This window comes from Pyxicephalus adspersus, chromosome 6 (assembly GCF_032062135.1).
Source record: "Pyxicephalus adspersus chromosome 6, UCB_Pads_2.0, whole genome shotgun sequence".
Classification (NCBI taxonomy): Eukaryota; Metazoa; Chordata; class Amphibia; order Anura; family Pyxicephalidae; genus Pyxicephalus; species Pyxicephalus adspersus.
The window spans coordinates 107,727,163-107,750,076 of NC_092863.1; the positions used below are offsets into that span (position 1 = coordinate 107,727,163).

The following is a 22,914-nucleotide window of genomic DNA, read 5'->3' on the forward strand; positions in this document are numbered from 1 at the left end:
TTACAGCTCTGCATGTTCCTTTGCCCATGTACCATTTAATAATCCTATCTACATGAATCTACATGACCAAGACCTGGCTTGTGTGCTGTAGTAGCACCTACTTCAGTGTGCAAAACCTTAAAAAGTTGGTCTTGTAACTAAGAAGAAGCAATCTCTGTTGGAGTCAGCACTGAAAAAAATCAAGACGGCTTCTTATTTTCTTAGCAGTGTCCTCAATGAACTTTGATTATCCATGTATTTAATGAGATACTCAGTAATGGCATAATGGGCCCTGCAGCCTAGTGATTGGTTGATAAACTCCCCCATACTGGGGTACAAAATAGAGTTTTCTTACAGTAATTTCATATTAAAAATGAATGTGTTCAGTTGTAAAATAGAAACGATTAAAAGTCCAACACCAATTGCTTCAACCACACATGAACCCAGCACTTATACTCCAGCAGAAATGTATTAAAATAACAAAGTTTTGTGTGCATGTATTACAAATATGCTTTTTATTCCAGTCCTGTCCAGCAGACAACAAGTTTAGGGTCATCATAAATTGTTCACTAGAGAGTGACTATAGAAATGGAGGGCTGAAATCACAGGGTAAGTACTATAATCACCTTGCATCCAAGCATATGCATAAAAATATATATATATATACACATATGTTTTACATCCACTGTCCAGTCAGAGAAGAGTATATTATACACTTCCAAGAAAGTTCTACCCGCCCACTGATAATTATACACTCTCCCTATATGGTGGAAGTATTATATACAATCACACAATTCCGCCCACTGAGTGAGTACTATATATATATATATATATATATATATATATATATATATATATATATATATATATATATATCCCAGTTTCACACATGGGAAAGAGTGGACAAGGTAACAGATTTGAGGTGCTAGTCGCTTTTACCCAGTTTCTCATTTGGAAGGAGAATACTGTCTATAGGGTAATACTCTCTTCACCCAAATTTGATATGAAGATGGGTTACAAAATAACACATCTCCACCCAGCTCCGTTATCAGCCTTTGATGGTTGCTCTGGTATTTCTTCAGGGCTAAAAAGAAAAAAAAAAAACAGTAAATAAGGAACTCTGGAAAAAGACAATAACATCCAGTGCCTCCAACTAAACTCAACTACAGCCTAACAGTATGAAGATCAATGACCATCCCAACAATCATTACACGTACAAGTCTGATCATACCTTATTCCAAATGAACCCCCTACAATCCAGGTATCAACCCTGACCATCCCCCAATAACCCCAAGATTAAGCCCAACTATCTGCCAATAATAACAAATAATCAATGATGATCCCACAAAAATCCTAATTTTATTTAAATGTTGATTGCATCTATGTTTTACCCAGTGCCTACAAATATTGTTCTATCAATTGATCTTTTTTATTCACATTCTGCCTTCAAGGGAAAAAAATAAAGGTTTAAGGCGTTTTTTTGGGGGGGATAAATGGGTAAAGAGTTGTATGAGATCGAGGATAGGTGAGGAGCTTTATGAGGGGTAAAGGGGTTTTCATAGGAGGATAGAGTCTGAGAGGTGTTTTTATTGATAAATGGGCAGCACGGTGGCTCAGAGCTTAGCATTCTACTCTGGCCTCAGCCTGGACTCGATCTGCATGGAGTTTGCAGGTTCTCCCCGTGTTTGTGTGGGTTTCCTCCAGGTACTCCGGTTTCCTCCAATACCCCAAAAACATGCAGTTAGATTGATTGGCTTTCCCCCCAAAATTGACCTTAGACTGGTAATGACATATGACTATGGTAGGGACATTAGATTGTGAGCTCCTTTGAGGGACAGCTAGTCACATGACTATGGACTTTGTACAGTGTGGCTTAATATGTTGGCGCTATATAAATACTGTGTAATAATATTAAAATGGATGTGGAGATAAATGTTCAGAGTAGGGTGGAGAATGTGAGAGGTGTTTATGGAAATTCATGGTTTGGGAGATTTTTTTTCAAGGAGAATGAAAGGTGTAAAGAGTTTGAGATATAAAGAATATGTAAAGAAGGAGTTTAAGGTAAGTTTGGGCAAGTGAAGAATATTAAAGTGGATCTGCAGTAAAAGGCCTATCAGGGTTTCTCCCCTGTCCCCATTAGAGGATTTTAAGGAAAACAAAACGAGAAAGCTGTAGAAACAAGGAAAAAGTATATATAATGAAAAACTTTCCCTGGCTTCTGTACTACAGGTGTCCTCCTCTTTCAAAGGAATTTCACAGAAGTAACCAAAATCTGAGAGTTGTCACTTTATTAAAATACAAAAAACCATCACCTTGGAAATTTGTAGCTGAGCATTCCCCAGGAACTCATTGGAAGAAGTGTGACATCACCCTCACCTGAGTGCCTAGATGATATTTTTATTATACCAAAGCTATTGCTAATGGGGAGAGGCCATGATAAATAAGGCGGATTTTAGGTCTTGGTTACATTCTTACTGCATTTTCCAACACAGCCATAAAAGATCCAATATACATACGTCTCAGTGATTCTCATGCGCTTCCATGATGTTTCTTCTGAATTTCCAGATTCCTCCCTGAGCACATTGGCCTGCATTAAGCAAAAACAAATCATAATGCAATGACATTAAACTTGTAAATTACCTTAAGATACAAACATATTGATGTGCAATTTTCTTATTAAGAGTGCAACAATATAAAGGTGACAGAAATATAGCAATATATCACTGTCACATACTGTAAGGGTATGAGGCAGCAATGGTCTTGCAGTTTCACTTTCTAAAAATGTAAGTTCTATGTAGTGTGTGTTGCATGGGCTTTGTATTGTTTCTAGAAAACATGTGACAGTAGAAAAAGACCCAAGAAGGTTTCTATTGAAATGCAACTAAAATTACAACCAATATAATCTAGAAGCAAATAAAAAACACCAATTACTCAAGGTGGAGGTATATAGGAGAAAAGTCCCCTTGAGAAACAGTGAAAAAGCCGTGACCTTGCTAGTGGGAGTTTAAGAGGTTTAGAATTACATGTGAGCAGGGATTTGATTTCTAAAGATATTTCATAATTTTTTTTAGTTTTATTGTGATATTCTTTAAATAAAGGGCAGTGATGTTTTTTACTTTGAAAAAAAGATTATTTATTAATAAAGAGCATTTCCATAGAAAACCTCTTGGGTCTCTTTCTACAGTTACCTATTGTCTACGCATTTCAAATTTTGGGGTTCCAGCACCACTTTTTGCAGAAGCACAATATTCAGTTTGTGCTGTGCATGTTCTATGTAGTATTAGCTGTGTAACAAAAAAAATTACAGACAGATTGCAAAGGAAAGTAAGGCAAACACCAAAATTTTTCTTAAATATATTAATAGCAAAAAGATCAGATCTGAGCATGTAGGCCCCTTAAAGGATGTCTCTGGGTTGGTAACTTGGGATTAGGAAAAGGCGGATTTACTAAACAGTTTTCTTTAGCTCTGTGTGCACAAAGGAAAATGGCAGAGCTCAAGTCCAAATTCATAATAGCAATGTCACTGCCTTAAATGAGTCACAATGGCTCAGAACTGATATGATTGAGAAAAGGGAAAAATAAAGGTTGACAATACACCAGGACCTGATGGATTACATCCACGTGTCCTCAAAGAGCTGAGCTCAGTTATTTCAAAGCCATTATTTCTAATTTTTAGAGACTCTTTAGTCACTGGCAAGGTACCGATGGATTGGCGTAAGGCCAATGTGGTTCCTATCTTCCAAAATAGAGCAAAAACATTACCAGGTAACTACAGACCCGTTAGTTTAACATCCATAGTTGGAAAGGTCCTAGACAGTTTGATAAAAAAAAAACCACATAGAGGAGTTTCTGCTAGAAAATAATATTAAAAGTGATACGTGGACAGAGTGCAGAGAAGGGCAACTAAACTAATAAAAGGAATGGAGGAGCTCAGCTATGAGGAGAGATTAGCTGAACTGAATCTATTCTCCCTTGAGAAGAGACGTATAAGGGGGGATATGATCACCCTGTATAAATATATAAATGGTCCATATAGAGAACTCTCTTCCCCATTATTCACTGTAATGTCATTACAAAGCACAAGGGGGCGCTCTTTGCGTCTGGAGGAAAAGAAGTTTAAGCTCCGGATAAGGAAGGGATTCTTCACTGTAAGGTCTGTGGAATCGGCTCCCTCAGGAAGTAGTTTCAACAAGTTCTATAGATTGCTTTAAGAAAAAGCTGAATGTATTTCTAGAAGCACAGAATATAACTGGGGATTAAGGATTTAAACCCCTGGCATTCTAACTCTGTCAGTATTTCAAAGTCAAATATATGTCAAAAGCAGTACATTGTTTTGCGTGGAAATTTGTTGTTTAATATTTTAGACCTGTAATTCTTAGAAATAACTCCCGGGTAAATAAATAATTAATAATTTTAAAAATAAAATTATAAAGAAAATATAAACTATAAAAAAATTATTTTTTATTTTGTCTAAACAAGGGTACAATATTAGAATAAACTTTTGGATTTATTATTTGGATTTATTTTTTATAACTGTGATCAATGTTTTAAAAGCAGATTACAATGTAATCTGCTTTTAAATTTCCCGCCAAGCCACGCCTCTCCGGGGTACCGATGTGATGCAGAAGCCGGCCAGGGATCACTCAGGATGCCTCTGGATTGCGGGGGGCAGGGAGGATTTTTGTTTTCCTACCCCAAGTGAGGCTTGGGGTTATCGCTTTTGGTATGTAAAATTCACCCCAAGCAACACTCGGGAATACTGCCAAGGAGGTTAAAATAAAGATAACAGAGACTGCTGATCCAGGGAACATCTGATTGCCTTATAAATAATGTAAGGAATTTTTTCCCCTGTTGAAGCAAATTGTACCCGGGGGCTTGTTTTGCCTTCCTCTGGACCAACTATGTCTTATAGGGTTTTATATCTGGGATATTATGGGGTTTTATATATGGGATTATTTCCCTAGTGGTTGAATTTATTGGACTTATGTCTTTTTTTAACCTGACCCACTATGTTACTATGTGTATGTTCTATGTAGGGTTAGCTGTGTGTGAATGTTCTATGTAGGGTTAGCTGTGTGTGAATGTTCTATGTAGGGTTAGCCGTGTGTGCTGTGTATGGTAATGCAGTGTATGATGTCCTTGTTCTATGCAGTGTAGGATCGGATGTGTAATCTGTCTTCTGTACAATCTATGCAGTGTAAGATGTGTGTGCTGTATATGATTTTTGCAGTGTCTGTAATGTGTGCTTTGTTTGTTCTATGCGGTGTTTGCTGTATGTGCTCTATATGTCTCAAGCAGTGTATGCTGTGGATGCTCACTTTTTGCAACATGGCAATCGCTCTGCACATTAAATACCCCTGCATATTTTGTTTCTCACATGATGTCGTTTTGGAACTCTTGGCGGCAATGAAAAGTTGTTTCGCACTTCAGAAGTTGGCGGATGACTCTGCGCTCCTCCACAGTTAGTGCTGCCCTCTGAGAGTATTTTCCTAGGGAAGAGAATTGTTAAGCCTGTTAACTTTTTTTATTCCTCAGACATTTTATGACTCTCTGTTTAAACTCTTGATCCCATTCCTGAGTACACAGGAGATTTCTATTCTGCCATAAAATACAAATACCTGCCTATTTGCAATCTTTTCTCAAACACCTGACCGCTGTCAGCAGACAGTCATACTAGTCCTCACTCACCTGAACACTGTCAGAAGACGCTTATATCAGTCCCCACTCACATGACCTCTGTCTGCAGACACTTTTACCAGTCCTCACTCATTTTACTGCTATCAGCAGACATCTCTCTCACCTGATCACTTATAGCAAATGTTCATACCAGTCCTCACTCACCTGACTGCTGTTAGAACTCAGAAGGCGCTCTTACCAGTCTCACCTGATTGCTGATTACAGACACTCTTACCAGTGGTAACTCACCTGATTTCTGTCAGAAAACTCTTACACCAGTCTTCACTCACCTGACTGCTGTCTGCAGGCACTCATACCAGCTGTTCAGATCCTGTTGATCGTCTGACATCAGAAGAAGCTTCTCCCTCTTAAAAGACAGCTGTGAACAAAAAGACAAAGAGATAAGAGATGGCGTCATGAAAGGCTAGACATACAGTTAGGTCCATAAATATTTGGACAAAGACAACGTTTTTCTAGTTTTGGTTCTGTACATTACCACAATTAATTTTAAATAAAACAACTCAGATGCAGTTGAGCTGCAGACTTTCAGCTTTAATTCAGTGGGTTGAACAAAAAGATTGCAAAAAATGTGAGGAACTAAATCCTTTATTACACAATCACTTCATTTTAGGGGCTCAAAAGTAATTGGACAAATTAAAAAGCTGAAACTAAAATGTTCATTTCTAATACTTGGATGAAACCCTTTGCTGGTAATGACAGCCTGTAGTCTTGAACTCATGGACATCACCCGATGCCGGGAGACAGTATGTCTCTGAACACCTCAGAATTCATTCGGCTGCTTCTGTGTCACATGATGGATAAACACTAGTGTCCCAGTGCCATGGCAGCCATGCACGCCCAAGCCATCACACTGCCTCCGCCATGTTTTACAGATCATGTGCTATGCTTGGGATCATGAGCTGTTCCACGCCTTCTCCATACTTTTTTCTTGCCATCATTCTGGTAAAGGTTGATCTTGGTTTCATCTGTCCAAAGAATGTTTCCCAGAACTGTGCCGGCTTTTTTAGATGTTTTTTAGCAAAGTCCAATCTAGGCTTTCTATTCTTGAGGCTTATGAGTGTCTTGCACCTTGCAGTGCACCCTCTGTATTACTTTCATGCAGTCTTCTCTTTATGGTAGACTTGGATATCGATACGCCTACTTCCTGGAGAGTGTTGTCACTTGGTTGGCTGTTGTGAAGGGGTTTCACCATGGAAATGATTCTGCCATCATCCACCACTGTTGTCTTCCATGGACGTCCAGGTGTTTTGGCGTTGCTGAGTTCACCAGTGCTTTGTTTCTTTCTCATGATGTACCAAACTGTAGATTTTGCCACTCCTAATATTGTAGCAATTTCTTGGATGGGTTTTTTCTGTTTTTGCAGCGTAAGGATGGCTTGTTTCACCTGCATGGAGAACTCCGCATGTTGTCTGTTCACAGCAAAGTCTTCCACATACACCCCCCCCCCCACAGGCCTTTTATCTGCGTAATTGATAATGACATAACGAAGGAATTGCTCACACCAGCCCATGAAATAACCTTTGTGTCATGTGTCCAATTTCTTTTCAGCCCCTGAAATGAAGTGATTGTGTAATAAAGGATTTAGTTCCTCACATTTTATGGAATCTTTTTGTACAACCCACTGAATTAAAGCTGAAAGTCTGCAGGTCAACTTCATCTGAGTTGTTTCATTTATAATAATTGTGGTAATGTACAGAACTAAAATTAGAAAAAAAGTTATCTCTGTCCAAATATTTATGGACCTCACTGTATGATAAAAAAAGGGGAAACTGGCAGAGGTAAAAAGAAAACGGTAATAGGGTAATCATGAGAAAAGGGGGATGGGAAAAAAAACACAGATAAAAAGATTGTAGTAAATGAGCAACTGGAGGGGGGAGGGGTAAAATGACAGAAATTGGAGGGGTTGGATAAGAAGGAGAGGGATTATGGGTCAGAGATAAAAGGGAGAGTAAAAGGGTATTGCAGCAGAAACAGGAGGTTGAGGGGTAAATGGGCAATGAGAAGACGTAGAATGGAAAGGGTGATTAAGGACATGTGACTGGAAATATGATGGGGCAGAAGATAACACTCACACTGATTAGCCCTCCCTGGCTCTGGGTGTGGCCCAGGACTCTCTCCACCCGGCACTCTCTCAGAGGATATAGTGCTTGGCAGCAAAATTTATGGGCATTTACTGGGTGTAAGGGATGACAAGGTGAGGTGACAGCAAGGACATCAGAGAAGAGAAAAAGCATGCGATGTTTAAGTTCCTCTCCGCTGGGTGGCACAAGAGACAACCATCCCTCTCTGATATATCGTCTTCCTGGAAGAGACAAATGACACAGCTAACACACCTGACTGACATGACAAATGACCTGTCAGGGAAGCGTTAGACAGAAGCCATCCTGATGGAACAAACAATTATTCCTACATTATTTATACATACAACATGTCACCCAATCAGACAGTACCAGACATACGGCTTGTCACATACACAGGACTTTCTACCCAGTCAGTACCATACACATAACTTCTATCCAAGGGAGTAACCATATATACAACACTTCATCTACCCAGACATTACCATACCCACAATATGCCAACCACCCAAACAGTACCATTTACACACTGACATCTACCCGCACAGTACCAGCCATACAACATGTTATCTTATCAAACAGTACCATATATACAACACTTCATCTACCCAGACATTACCATACCCACAATATGCCAACTACCCAAACAGTACCATTTACACACTGACATCTACCCGCACAGTACCAGCCATACAACATGTTATCTTATCAAACAGTACCATACATACAGCATTACATCTACCCAAACATTACCATACCCACAATATGCCAACCACCCAAACATTACCATTTACACACTGGCATCTACCCGCACAGTACTATACACACATTCCCACTACCCGGATAGTATCACACATTCAGACTTATTTTGAACTCACTGGAAAATTTCCTTTCCTTTGTGCCTCAAAAGCAGGAGACCAAAGGAGACAGCTCCATTCCAATGCACCAAGCAGAAAAAAGAAATGCCTAACAGCAAAATAAAACAGCGGAACTTCTGACAGTGGGATTATAAAGAAAGGACAATAGGCTGCTCATTTTATTTTTTTGTGAGTAACAATTTGGGCTCCTTTTGAGACATTAAGGAAATTCACAGATGAGTGGGAATTTAAATCTTTCCTCTAATATTATTAAACAGGATTACACAGGGCTGTATATTAAATAGGTTTCCTAGTAGCATCATTTGAGAGATGAGTAAGGATCCACTGCTCTGCTAATACTTGCAGGCCTTGAATGATTCTGGCATTTTGCAATTACCAGCAGAACATATTAGATTTACTTTCCTGAAACATGGGTGCTTCACCCCATTCCTTCCTAATATACTTGTCTTCTGACATCCTGCTAAAATTCAGGAAATGTAAATCTGGTGCCCTGTGACGTCATCATTTCTTTCCCTGCTACTTCCCTCATCTTTTGCGCTGTTAATTTGTGCATGTGCTCATATTTGATGACATCACGGCTGGGTTTGTCAAAATCAGGCAATGCTGCTGCACGAGTGCCTAGGGGGGCCTGTATGTTTTCAGAGAAAATTGTCAGAGGAGAGCCACAAATTGCAGCTCACTGTGCCAGAAACCAGAAATACACACAGTCCCTTTAAGCCCCCCAGCTGCAGACCCGAGACTGCCTAATGGTGCTGGTAAAAGAAAACTACCACCTGTGGTAAGTTCCACCATTTTATTACGTTTCTAAGGCCTAACTTCTTCATGCTACTTGACTGCAGGAAGGTGCAGCTATCTCCTGGGAAGTGCTGCTGAGACCCAAGGGAAAAAATGTTATCCACCCAGACAGTGCCATACACACAACATCTACCCATACAGCACCATACATACATGCCATGGGGGTGTATGTGGAAGATTTTGCTGTGAACAGACAACATGCAGACAAAGGAGCTCTCCATGCAGGTGAAACAAGCCATCCTTACGCTGCAAAAACAGAAAAAACCCATCCGAGAAATTGCTACAATATTAGGAGTGGCAAAATCTACAGTTTGGTACATCATGAGGAAGAAACCAAGATCAACCTTTACCAGAATGATGGCAAGAAACAAGTATGGAGAATGCGTGGAACAGCTCATGATCCCAAGCATAGCACATGATCTGTAAAACATGGCGGAGGCAGTGTGATGGCTTGGGCGTGCATGGCTGCCATGGCACTGGGACACTAGTGTTTATCCATCATGTGACACAGAAGCAGCAGAATGAATTCTGAGGTGTTCAGAGACATACTGTCTGCTCACATCCAGCTAAATGCAGTCACATTGATTGGGAGGCGTTTCATAATACAGATGGACAATGACCCAAAACATACAGCCAAAGCAACCCCGGAGTTTATTAAAGCAAAGAAGTGGAATATTCTGGAATGGCCAAGTCACCTGATCTGAACCCAATTGAGCATTTCACTTGTTGGAGACTAAACTTCGGACAGAAAGGCCACAAACACACAGCAACTGAAAGCCGCTGCAGTAAAGGCCTGGCGGAGCATTAATAAGGAGGAACCCCGGCATCGGGTGATGTCCATGAGACTACAGGCTGTCATTGCCAGCAAAGGGTTTTCATCCAAGTATTAGAAATGAACATTTTATTTTCAGCTTTTTAATTTGTCCAGTTACTTTTGAGCCCCTGAAATGAAGTGATTGTGTAATAAAGGATTTAGTTCCTCACATTTTATCCAATCTTATTGTTCATCCCACTGAATTAAAGCTGAAAGTCTGCAGGTCAACTGCATCTGAGTTGTTTTATTTAAAATTAATTGTGGTAATGTACAGAACCAAAACTAGAAAAACGTTGTCTTTGTCCAAATATTTATGGACCTAACATCCCATTTACTGACAGTGCCATACACACAACAAGTCATCTACCCAGACAGCACCATACATACATCCCATTTACTGACAGTAAAATACACACACATGTAATCTACTAGGCAAACATGGATACAAAACATACTCTATTTATACAATATACTATCTATATGATACAACATGCCATCTACCAACACAGCCTCCTAGATACAATGGTCACAAAATGTAATTGAACAGTCCTGAAGATAAATCGTGATCTCACCTGGGGTGGCAATTCGGACTCTTCGCCCTTTCAGCAGTTTCTGAATTCTTTGAAGTTGAAGTTCATTCTCATGAAGTTGTTGAGCATTCTCAATGTATTCACACACTGCAGAAACAGCTTGAAGTGCCCCTGTGTACAAAGTAATATTACTCGAGGTTTGTTATGGATGGTGTCAGGAAGGGCTGGACCCTATCACATTTCCCCTACTGTCTGTCTATTGCTGCATCAGTGGCCACATTTACTAGTGAATGGAAAGTGAGGGGGTCGCTGGGATGCACTATACCTGAAGAAATAAAGGCAAGTGCTTGGCATGATAGCACAGAAGACGGTAATGAGGTGCAGCAGGTGAGAGCAGGTAAACAAAAAAAAGCATGTGAAAAAGAAAGGTTTTCCTGCATTTCCCTATCTGAAAACCCTATCTGAGCTAGTGACGGCCCTGCTAAAAACAATTCCAAAAAGAAAAATTCAAGTAATTATATACATGGAAACAAAATGTTGCTCTTTTAAAAAATCTCCTGCCTAAAAAATAAATAAATAAAAATCAATGTTGAAATGAATACAGAAAAAAAGCCATGAAATCATCTAAAAAAAATCAGTTCAATAATTGCCCATGAAATGTGCGCCAAATTCTTTCAAACAATTCATAACAAATTGATTGTTACCATGTTCCAAATTCAGGAAGGAACCCCCTTTGCAGCATCTCTCCTTCTATACTCAGAAGAATCAATGTATTCCATCATATAGCAAAAGCTTTTTGAACAGGCCTTTTCCACTTACAAACATCAAATCTGAGTGTATCCATCTAAGAAATGAACGTGCATTACCTAATCTTTACCCTGTGCATTATGTCAATATAACTTATTTAGGGATATATATATATGACATAGAAATGATTTTGTTGGAGAATTCCCTGGCTTTTTTATGTATAATCATTTGTAAAAAATTATTCTAAAGAGCTACACTTTTTCATGTATGATTATTGGATTTCAAAGCTTGGGAGACATGTTGGAAGTGTTTAGAATAGCTTGGAATAATTGCAGGGGAATAAAGATGCCGTAGGTAAGTGGAGGCACTTGTAGAGCCTGTCTTTGAGTGTAAATTGTTAGTAGAAATTGTCATGGCTGGCGCTGTTCGGTTATTTATTCTACATATGAGAGTGTACTCACTATTCAGCTGTACAGAGTCCATACTTCCAGGAATATTATTTTCCACTAGGTCCACCAGATAATGTCGATACCTGAGAAGCGAGAAGATTTAGGAGAGAAGACAATGACAAGGAGGTCAGAGACTGCAGATATAAATGTAGTAAAAAGAATTTACCATACCTATAGGGTGAAAGTTACTTTTTACCCCACTAAATAGGGTAGAAATTTATATGACACATTTTGTTTTAAATTCTACCTAAATACTAGCCTTGCACTTGTATGCCTCTTCTGTACCCTCAGTGTATCTATTGAACCCTGTCTCTGTTCTGATAAGTGGATCTCACAGTTGTATAGTTGTAGCTGTATGTCAGGTGACTTCCTGTGCCTAGGCAATTCTGTTCTGTATCCACATAGCAGTATATCAGGTGACTCCATGTGTCTAGACAATCCTGTTTTGTATCCACATAGCTGTATATTAGGCCACTTGCTGTTCCTAGAACTTCTTTTCTGTATTAATACAGCTGTATATTTGCAGTGTGAGATAATCTAACCCACTGCTACCTCTAACTAATAGTCTCAGAAGATTAGGATTAAGGTTTGGTGATGCCACTGCTGTGCTGCTCACAATTCTTGCCGAAGAGGAAGATGTAGCTAAGTGCACACAGGGTCCGTGTTTAAATATGTCTTTCCTCTATCATTACCTAACCAGTTATCAGGGGGCAACTCTATTATGAGAAGGGAAAGTCCTGTCTCTACCATTGTTACCGAACACACAAACAAACTACCAATACCATTGGACATACATGGCAAATGAACATTCCTCTTTTCTGAAGAAACACATCCTGCAAAACGAATTGAAAGATAGAAAGACTACTGAGATTTTAGTGTACACCATGTATGTCTAATAATGATGGTACATGTAAATTTTGGTTTTATGATTATGTTTGTGAGTGACATTAGATGAAAAGTGCCTTAAAAATCCATAACAATGCTTGCACACTTGGTGATTTTAGATGTGGGACCATAACTTTACTAGTTCCATGTATAAATTTGCCTCTTCCATTACCAAGAATGCCACCTCAGCTTTGGGAAAGCTACTGACCCAGTACAAGCCCTCTATAAGGTCAAACAATTCCAACCATTTCTGGGGGTAGCAGAATACAACTGCATTAGTATATAATACATTTCATGAAATGTAGCATATTTATTGTTTTTTTCTCATCAGAATTGTGAATTGCCCTTTTGCACAGTACTGTAAGTCAAGAGAGACAACTTACTTGACTAATCGATGCAGAGGAAGTCCTAGGAGCTCCTCCAAGGTTTGGCCTTGAAACTCAGGACGAGATTCTTGCAATTTTTTAAATCGGGCAAAAGATTTCTTCTTCTTTGTTTGAACCTAGAATAAGAATATACACAGAGGGCTCTATTAATAGAACAGGGAATCAGACACTCCCTTGTGGGAATCTTCCAGGTCCATGTGTTTCAAGGGTAGTAATTGATTCCCTCCAAAGAATGTTTAAGGGAATGTCAGATTTCCTGTTTCATAAATAGAACCTAGAGAGACTTCTCCAATATTTAAGGGTTCCTATTCCCATTATCTTTTTATTAAATAGACAGGACACAGCATATCTATGCAAGAACTGACACATTTAGGGTTACATATATGATATAATATACATATATTTTATAGATTGTGCCTTGTGCTTTGTTTATATTCTTTTCAGGACTTGCCATACCATTTTATATTCTTTAATTTATGTATTCCAACCTGTTTCTTTTTGTCCTTTTGTTTCTCTGCTTTGCTGCTGATATACCATATTCTTGTCTTATCTACTGGATGCAACTGGTTTTACCAAAACCAATAAGATGAATGAAAATTGGAAAAAGCACAGTTAAAATCCCCTACTACTTACTTGTACAGCCAAATCCTTTACCCCTCACCTATACAGTCAGAGCCACCAACCGTCACCTTGATGGAAGTGCTTTCTGACTGCCTACAGCAAATTCCTTCTGCCCTCAACCTCCCCTGTACCTACTGAGTTGCTCTAATATGAGGAGGTGCCAAGAAGTTCCTGGCTTTGCCCAGAAAGAAGATAGCCAGAGTTATGAAATACCACATTTATTCCACATATTCCCCCCTGAAACTGATGCTCTTGGTACAGCGTAGTTGCAGCTTTTCTAGACCGTTCAAAAAAAAAGTCCTTTGGTTGGGCTGCAAACCAGCTCAGCAGCATCTTTGGCGTCAGAAATGTCGCCAAAACGTTGCCCCTTCACTAGTTTTTTCAAATTCGGGAACAGATAATAGTCCGAAGGGGCCAGGTCAGGTGAGTAGGGGGGATGGTGGACCAATTGGAAACCCAGGGTGTTCAAATTGGCATCCACAATGTTGGACGTGTGCACAGGTGCATTGTCCTGCAAAAAAAAGATCCCTTTGGTCAACTTTCCACGGCGTTTGGTCTTAATTGCCTCCTTCAGCTGGTCCAGAAGGTTAGCATAATACTGTCCAGTTATACTAGAGCCCTGAGGTAGGTAGTCCACCAACAGAATACCGCCTTTGTCCCAGAAAACGGCCATGACTTTTTTGGCCGATTCCCGGTTTGGAACCTCTTCGGCCTCAAGAACCCGCTGTGGCGCCATAACTTTGACTGTTCCTTGGTTTCAGGATCATAGATGTGGAGCCAGGTTTCATCCTCAGTCAATGGGCCAAAAAGGATTTGGATCCTTGAACCCGTTCCTTCCTGTGATCACTGTTCAAACATTTTGGCACCCACTTTGCTGAAAGCTTGCGCATGTCTAGGATAGTGGTGATAACAAACCCAACACGCTCCCATAAGATGTCAGGTATCTGGGCTATCTTTTTTGCAGATATTCCCCGGTCCTCAATAATCAGCTCATGGAGATCGCAGGTTGCCGGGTCAGTTGAGGTTGGGGGGCGCGCACTGCGGGGCTCATCTTCAACGGTGAAATGCCCAGTCTTGAAGCAGGATATCCGGGTTCTGACAGTGCTGTAGGAAGGACACTTCTCCACCAGTGTTTGTGACATCTCAGTGTGAATGTCCTTTGCTGACTTTCCCTGCGGAAACAAAAACTTCATGACGGCCCGTAACTCCAACGACGTGAAACTTGCTTGTGCCTCTGCCATCACAGCTTCTCACTAAAAGAAAAAACAGTTTTAGGAATCGCAAAGACCCGACATTTGCAGTTACATACTAAGATATTAGGCTGTCATATGCCCCCACACTCATTATTCTATTTCATCTGGAAGGGGGCAAAGCCAGGAACTTCTCAGCACCCCCTCCTACAGCAGCTCCTTTATACACTCACTGGCCACTTTATTAGGCACACTTTGCTAGTCCTGGGTTGGACCACCCAGGAGTTGGAGTTAAAAAGGAATTTTTGTGCATATTGACATGATGGAATCACACAATTGCTGCAGATTTTTCAGCTGCACATTCATGATGCAAATCCCCAATTTCACCGCATCCCAAAGGTGCTCTATTAGATTGAGATCTGATGAGTGTGTAGGCCATTTGAATCCAGTGATCTCATTGCCATGTTCAAACAACAGTCTGAAAGGAGTAAGTGGAGAAAAGTGCTGGTCAGTATGTCTATAATTTAGAATTGTTTTATCTGCATATCCTGATAATGTCAGTAGAAGAAAGCCAGGGTATTTGCAGTGCTGCAGTGTATTAGAAAAACATGTAAACACAATATAGAGAGGTCAAATGTAAGATGTTGAATTGCAGGCTGCGAGCAAACAGATAAATCATACATAAAGGAAACACATCATGTACATGAAAATGTATCCAGAAGTGAAAAACTTAAAATTGATATTGAGATATTCAAAAAATATATAACGTAAACCATACATAATATTATAAATGCTTGATATTTTGTGGTAAGCAGTATATGACATATAAAGGTTTTAAAAAAGTATAAGTTTAAAAAAAATAAAAGTTTTTACATAATAGTCATTTTTTTCACTTTTGGATACATTTTCATGTACATAATGTGTTTCTTTTATGTATGATTTATCTGTTTGCTCGCAAAACATCTTACCTTTGACCTCTCTCAAGTCCCCCAATAAAGCCCCTAGTTGCAAAACGTGTCGGGACCTGCTTGTTCTCAACAAACCTCTTAAGAATTTTGTGTCTAGCCTTTAGGTAAAAAAAACCCTCCTTAAAAAAGTTGACGGGGGTGACCACATTATACTTGAATTGTCAAAAGGTTATTATTTTGAATATGAACATTCAGTTTCCAGAGAATCATTGTCACTATATTGTGTATAACATGTTTTTCTAATACACTGCCACATTGCAAATACCCTGGCTTTCTTCAACAGTCTGAAAGGATGTAAGCTTTGTAAAATGGCATGGTATTCTGCTTTTAGAAGATAAGTACACTGGGGATGCAACAATACTAAGGTAGGCTATGACAGTTAAACAATGCTTAGTATTAAGGGAGCCAAGGTGTTCCAAGAAAATACTCCAACACTATGATACAAGACAGCATGCATCCATGCTTTTATGTACCAATCCTAATGTGATAGCAGGATAAAGACTCATTGGACCATTGTGTGCTGATATGAGTGGGGCAGGAATGAGGAATTTGTTTCAGAACTGTAATTTTCCTTTCCGGGCTCTTCCTCATGTCAGTTTGAAACAACTTGAATCCCACCTGATTTATATTTGGCGTGGCCACATCCCAACGATAGAAGCAACAACATTTTTTCGGTGATTAACCAGATACTAGGACTTTTTAGGCCAAATAAGATTTTCTTAAGATTACATACTTAAAAAATAAAAAATACCCTTTATTTTTGTATACAATATGATTTAAATGTCTTAACATGACACAAGTCATGTTTCTCAGGAATGGAGATCTACAGTCACTAAGGATAATGAACATATAACATAAACACTTTAATTTGGCTACAGATTTATTATTCTTTTTCCCACTTATCCATCATATATGTAAACTATTAAAAAATAATAATCTAAATTTAGGACTTACATTAAAAAAATTGGGCACCTTTCTGTAGTCAAACGCGTTGAAATTTTGGGTCACCTCCTATAAGGTCCCTAAGGAGATGTACATTGGTGCTGTATGATTTTATGTATTTTTGATATTGAATTGTGTCATGTTAAGACATTTTAATGATATTGTATACAAAAGTGAATTTTTATATTTTTTAAGTATGTAATCTTGAGAAAATATTCTTCCTCGTGTCAGCATTTTTCTTTTGTCCCCACCCGGGTCCTTCTCCAGTACTTAGGAACAAAGGGTTAAAATAAGTTGCTTTTTTATCTAATTAAATGTAATACTATTGTTTTTATTTTATTAATTTTGTCTTTTTAGGTTTATTGAATGTTTATGGTTTAATAAATAAAATTTAAAAAAGCTAAAATGTTATCTTCCTAGCCAGTAATTCTTTGATTTATTCTCATAATCTGTCCTCTATTAACAGAATAACACAGGCAGGATGAGCATACAATAGGGTGGATCACAGCTCAGTTACTTTTCTCTGCCAATACAGCAGAAGCCTCTTATTCCTCCACTCCACAAGTTTAATGCTGTCATATTATATGGTGGGGTACCTGCACTGCACACCGCGTGGCTTCTATGCAGTCAGCATGTTTCTTATACAGATGCAAATACTGTGAGAAGTTTTCAAATCCAGAGCCAGGGGTGTTCCGCTCCAAGGACATCAGAAGAGACCTGCAACAACAAAGACTGAGTCACTGCTCCGCCCTCTACCCACCAGAGGATCTGGTAAAGATATAGGAAGAAACTGGGAATACACCACACGGGATCTGGTGAAGATATCAGAAGAAACTGGGAATATATCACACGGGATCTGGTGAAGATATCAGAAGAAACTGGGAATACACCACACGGGATCTGGTAAAGATATGAATACACCACACAGGATCTGGTGAAGATATAGGAAGAAACTGGGAATACACCACACAGTCACTAAACAACTCCATCCCAAGGGAGAAATCAGTTGGCAATACATTTCCCTTGCCAACCACTAACTAAAACTTTTTTCTTTCAATTCCAGAGACCTGCTATAATAAAGACATTCACAGTCTCATTCTCTTCCCAACCCTTTTACTGAAGTGTTCCTCACTCTCGTTCGCTTGTGAACGGCTAGATAAGTCACAACTCCACCCTCTAACTAAAACCCCTCCCCCCAAAAAGGCATCAGTATAGGTCTGCAATATAATACACATCCTTCTCCTATGCACATGCTTTAATCTCCTCACTTCAGAGTCCTGCCACATAACAAAAGTCACTGCTCCACCCCTTTCAATTTTCCCCACCCAATCTCCTTCTGAGACCTGTTATTTTAAATGGAACTAAATGTAAACAAAACAATTGTGACCAGGCAGGTCCTGTATTGTAGAAAGGAAAGGTGATGACCTTTCTGCAAGAAAATAAACATGCCTGCATGATCACAACTTTTTATTTTTACTCATCTGCCCTTGCTTTGGTGTGAATGCTGCTATCTTCCTCCAATTCTCTTCTCGGTGTCAGAGCTTGTTATCCAGGCCAGCATGCACACAGGAGTTCATTCCATCCTGGCACCCCCAGGGGATAACAGGGTACTCGGCATTTTGCACTGAACTGCTCCACCTAAAGTGGAACTAAATGTACTAAACTAAATTAAATTGTGACCGGTTAGGTAAATATCTGACTGCAGAAGGGACATTGCCTAATACAAATGCTTCCTGCTTGCACTTTTGGAATGGAGAACGGTAATTCTACTTTAATAGACAGAGTTTCTCCCCTCTCTTCCCAACCACTAACTACAATTGTTTCCCATCCCATGGCCTCCCAAGACCTGCAATAATAATGAATAGATAGATTCCATGCTCACCTGTGGACTCTCAGAATGCTTGGAATTGTACCACAGATACCCTGCTGGGCAATTTTTAGGTTTCCACAGCGAGCTCTGAAGACTTCATCATAATACTAGAGAAAATAAAAACCATATGAAGCAGAAAGTTATCTCTGTAAATTATTTGGGACATTAGCACCAGTGATATGTTCTCAATATACTCCAGAATCAGATAAAGCTTGACACTAAGAATTACTAATATTATACAGACATACACATCGCTGTCATTTAATAAAAATCATCACTCCCAGGCACTGGCATCTCCACCATCTCCACCATCTCTACCCATTTTTGGCAGCTGGGTACACTGAGCAGAGGATGTGCAACTCAATGTGCATTACAGGAAAGATTCGGATCAGGACCGAAATGTACTGTTCCTTCTGCAAGAAATACCCTAACTGCTCACACTTATTTTATTTTTAAACAATAGTTCCACCTTTTAGGTAAAGATACAGTGGTAAATCAGACCTAATTACAGGCAATCCAGGATGAGTTACCTCACCTTGTTTATTAGTTCCAGCTGCTCCACATACTGCCTTTCTGTCATTAGCAAATCTCGTGCTGTGCGGCTCCTCTTCCTCTCCCAGCGTTGCCTTTGTTCCTCCACTGTGTTTTCTAACCGGCCCACATCCATCTCACCTCTCATGGACTTAGTACTCACACAGGACCACTACCTATATACAATAAAGACAGCAATAAGAAGAATGAATTTCTTCAATGACAGGCTGCTGGAAAAATGAAATTCCAGAATCCTGGGGTGTGACATGTACACACGACAAATATTCTGCCAGGGCCGGAACACTAAACAAGGTACCTGTAAGTTGTAAAGTGGGCAGTAATCAGAACAATGTACAATATAGTGTAAGGGGGCAGTGGTTAGGAATATGTACGGTATAGCGGGACATAAAGGGAACAATGGTCAGGACTGTGAGGAAGAACAGTCTGTGAAGAGGGTAACAGTAAGGACTATGTACGGTATAACACCGTGTAAGGCAGACTGTGGTCAGAAGTATGAATATCATCATGTCTGTTACTTTGCTGGTTAGTGGTAAATTAATCTGTGGAAAGGCCAATGTCCACATGGATGTTTATTTTATCACCATCGTCATCATTGTCTGTGGAGGCATAGACAGCTAATAAATTTACCAGATATTCCAAATACACCAAGCATGACACAACACAGAACTCACAACGAGAAGCATGTATTTGTAGGATAAATAAGATTTACATGTATTTGTGAGGTAAATAAGACGTGTCACGCGTATTTGTGAGGTAAATATGACATGTTTACATGTATTTGTGAGGTAAATAAGACGTGTTACGTGTATTTGAGGTAAATAAGACGTGTCACGTGTATTTGTGAGGTAAATATGACGTGTTACGTGTATTTGGGAGGTAAATAAGACATGTTACATGTATTTGTGAGGTAAATAAGACGTGTTACGTGTATTTGAGGTAAATATGACATGTTTACATGTATTTGTGAGGTAAATAAGACGTGTTACGTGTATTTGAGGTAAATAGGGTCATGTTACATGTATTTGTGAGGTAAGACGTGTTAAGTGTTTTTTTTTGCGGTAAATAAGACGTGTTACATGTATTTGTAAATTGGAAAGATGAGTTATATGTGTAATATGGTACATAAGGAGCACATGAATCGATCTCTGTGGATGGAGCTTCATACAACACAATAGATATTTATGCGCCTTTCCCTATCTTGATAAAGGTAGCTGACTTTACATAAATTAATGATGGTTTCCATAGTAACAGAACCCCTCCCACCTTCTGCTAATTCATCCTACTTTGTGGGGGAGGGGTCTAGGTAAAGAAGGCCCTAGCGTCACTTGTTACTATAGAAACCTCATCACTAACTTCATGGATTATGTAAAACTTTACAAAATGAGAAACTATGTTGTCTCATTTACATATTCGACCACGCCCATTTGTAAATCGCGCATTAGCCATTCCCCTCACTATTATCTCCCTGGTATAAAGTGTACCCCGCCTGTGCCGTGAACGGTGACACCAATCTAAATTGGTCTTAGCGCACTGTGTACGAGCACATCTCCTCCGACATTGTTTCCTAGTCGGAAATGTGACGCGTGATGCCGATATCTGTCCATAAAACACAAACCTCATAACAATCACTTACCGATCTTCCCGCCCGATCATTCAAACTATTTCCGGGTATGTCACGTGACATGAACTCCCTCCCCCGTAACAGCGACACCTACCACCGGAAGAAAAACTACACCTAAAAAGAATAAGAGGAAGAAACAGCGACATCTACCAACCAAGAAGAAAATTGCAGCCATAGTGGAGGAGGTGGGTAGAGTGAGGCAAGACCTGCTCATTCATTTTATATAGTCTCATGTGTATATTATTATTATTATTATTATTATTAGTGTATATTGTCATTTTTATGTGCATTATACAGTGTGTGGGACATAATATATATACATGATATAATGTCCAGTCTACATGGGCTTCAAGTAATACAGCAATACATACTTATTCTATGGTCAAATCTTTGTTTTATCTCTCTTTAATCTTTGGGCACAATTCTTTGCCACGTGCCTCAAAACACATAAACTTGACAATAATTTTCCAGAGGGTAGATAATGGAAACCACATCCCTATTAGAGTTAAAAAACAAACAAAAAATTACCAAACCGGGACTTTAGCGGCATTAAAATGCAATATTCAATACATAATAGGAAAATCTCAAACAATAACTAAACTGAAAAATTCTTTTATTGGTAGGAAACTGTTTTCACAATCACATTAATTATAAATATTTAAATATATTATATAAATGTATCATTAATATCTTTGTGTAAGTAAAGGAAAGCAAATCATGTCTCTAACACTCGCAAACACAATGCATCTTGCGGTCACTGTTCAGGCGATCTCCTATTGATCCCAGATCACTTGTCCCTCTTTCTGATGACTTTTGTTTACAGCGCTGGTAATGACACAACTCAATGTGTGGTTAGATCACTTTATTGTTTGCAGTTTATATGACAGCTCAGAGGCGTGATCACATGACTACAGACAATTAGCAGACATGACGGATGTCTTTGTGGTTTTCTTAGAACAAGATATTCATGTCAGGAGAACAGATAAATGGCCGAAGGGAGGAAAGAGAGAGTTTCAAGGCAAAAAGGGGAGAAGTGGACATTAGTTTACTGATAAGAAGAGTACAACTAGTTTCAGCATAATTCAATCATCTACAAAACATAACAAAATCACAAAACTAACTTCAAGACTCAGCAACATTCCTCGGCTCCTTATATTTCCCTCTAGGTCTCATACCTTTGTTCCTTTACATACAAATAGACGGCTTCAGGTACTTTGGGCATACATAACTTGAAGAAGCTGATTTTTTATTTGAATATTGACAATAATCTAGGAGTACATTGTACACAGCAGCATGCAAAGATACATATACCGATGATAATAAAGAGAAAAGCTATAAATTGCCTAATCCATAATCCAATGTTGGGAAATAGATTCCATAACCAAACAACCCTAAAGCACTATTTTATTTATTATCCTGAGCAAGATCTTTAACCTCCTGGGCGTTTCACTGACGCCAGGATTTCTGTACCAAAAGCGGTACACTGTTTTTAATGAATTTTTTTTTATATTATAGACCTGTTACCAAAATATGTCCAAACAAGGGTCTAGTAGATATCCTAAGTTTAAAAAAGTTTGAAAAACACAATAATGTAAAAAAAAAAAATAATTAACTTAAACAAAAAATGTAAATAAAAAACACAAAATTCAGCTTAAACAGGAATGGATAAATTAATCAAAAATACTGAAAATACTGAAAATGCAATAATTCGGTATACTGTATAGTAATATATTTTTCTAAAACACCTCCCTAGTGTGGTAAATTTTAAAACAGTCCAACGTCACATACCTATAGACAAAAACACATAAATATATTGTGTATTATTTTGTATTGGATTGAATACAGGAGTTTGTATTGAGTCCAATAAAAAAAATTTGAATTTCCCACCACAAGCCCCATCGACGGGCGCACG

At 38.9% G+C, this 22,914-nt stretch overlaps 1 protein-coding gene across 2 annotated transcripts; it reads right to left on the reverse strand.

The window, feature by feature from the left end:
• Positions 1–464: 464 nt before the first annotated feature.
• ARHGEF39 (Rho guanine nucleotide exchange factor 39) lies at positions 465–21,049 on the reverse strand. Of its 2 annotated transcripts, none has more exons than XM_072413631.1 (12): positions 21,015–21,049; positions 19,365–19,536; positions 18,842–18,936; positions 17,556–17,676; positions 13,236–13,354; positions 11,980–12,050; positions 10,814–10,942; positions 7,749–7,978; positions 5,946–6,034; positions 5,357–5,468; positions 2,496–2,566; positions 465–1,063 (listed from the first exon to the last, which is right to left on the reverse strand). In XM_072413631.1, exons 2-12 carry the CDS (start codon positions 19,506–19,508, stop codon positions 994–996), a joined length of 1,251 nt encoding a protein of 416 aa, XP_072269732.1. In that variant the 5' UTR covers positions 19,509–19,536; positions 21,015–21,049; the 3' UTR covers positions 465–993. The 2 variants fall into 2 exon arrangements, 1 of the variants encoding a protein (XP_072269732.1); XR_011921111.1 differs by having other exon boundaries at positions 1,045–1,063; positions 5,298–5,468.
• Positions 21,050–22,914: the final 1,865 nt, after the last annotated feature.

Coding starts and splice junctions, on each gene's coding strand:
- ARHGEF39 (XM_072413631.1), bottom strand. CDS start 19,508: ATGAGAGGTGAGATGGATGTGGGCCGGTTAGAAAACACAGTGGAGGAA. Junction 18,937..19,364: donor AGCTGGAACTAATAAACAAG/GTGAGGTAACTC, acceptor TATTTTCTCTAG/TATTATGATGAAGTCTTCAG. Junction 13,355..17,555: donor CCACGCGGTGTGCAGTGCAG/GTACCCCACCAT, acceptor TTCTTATTCTAG/GTTCAAACAAAGAAGAAGAA.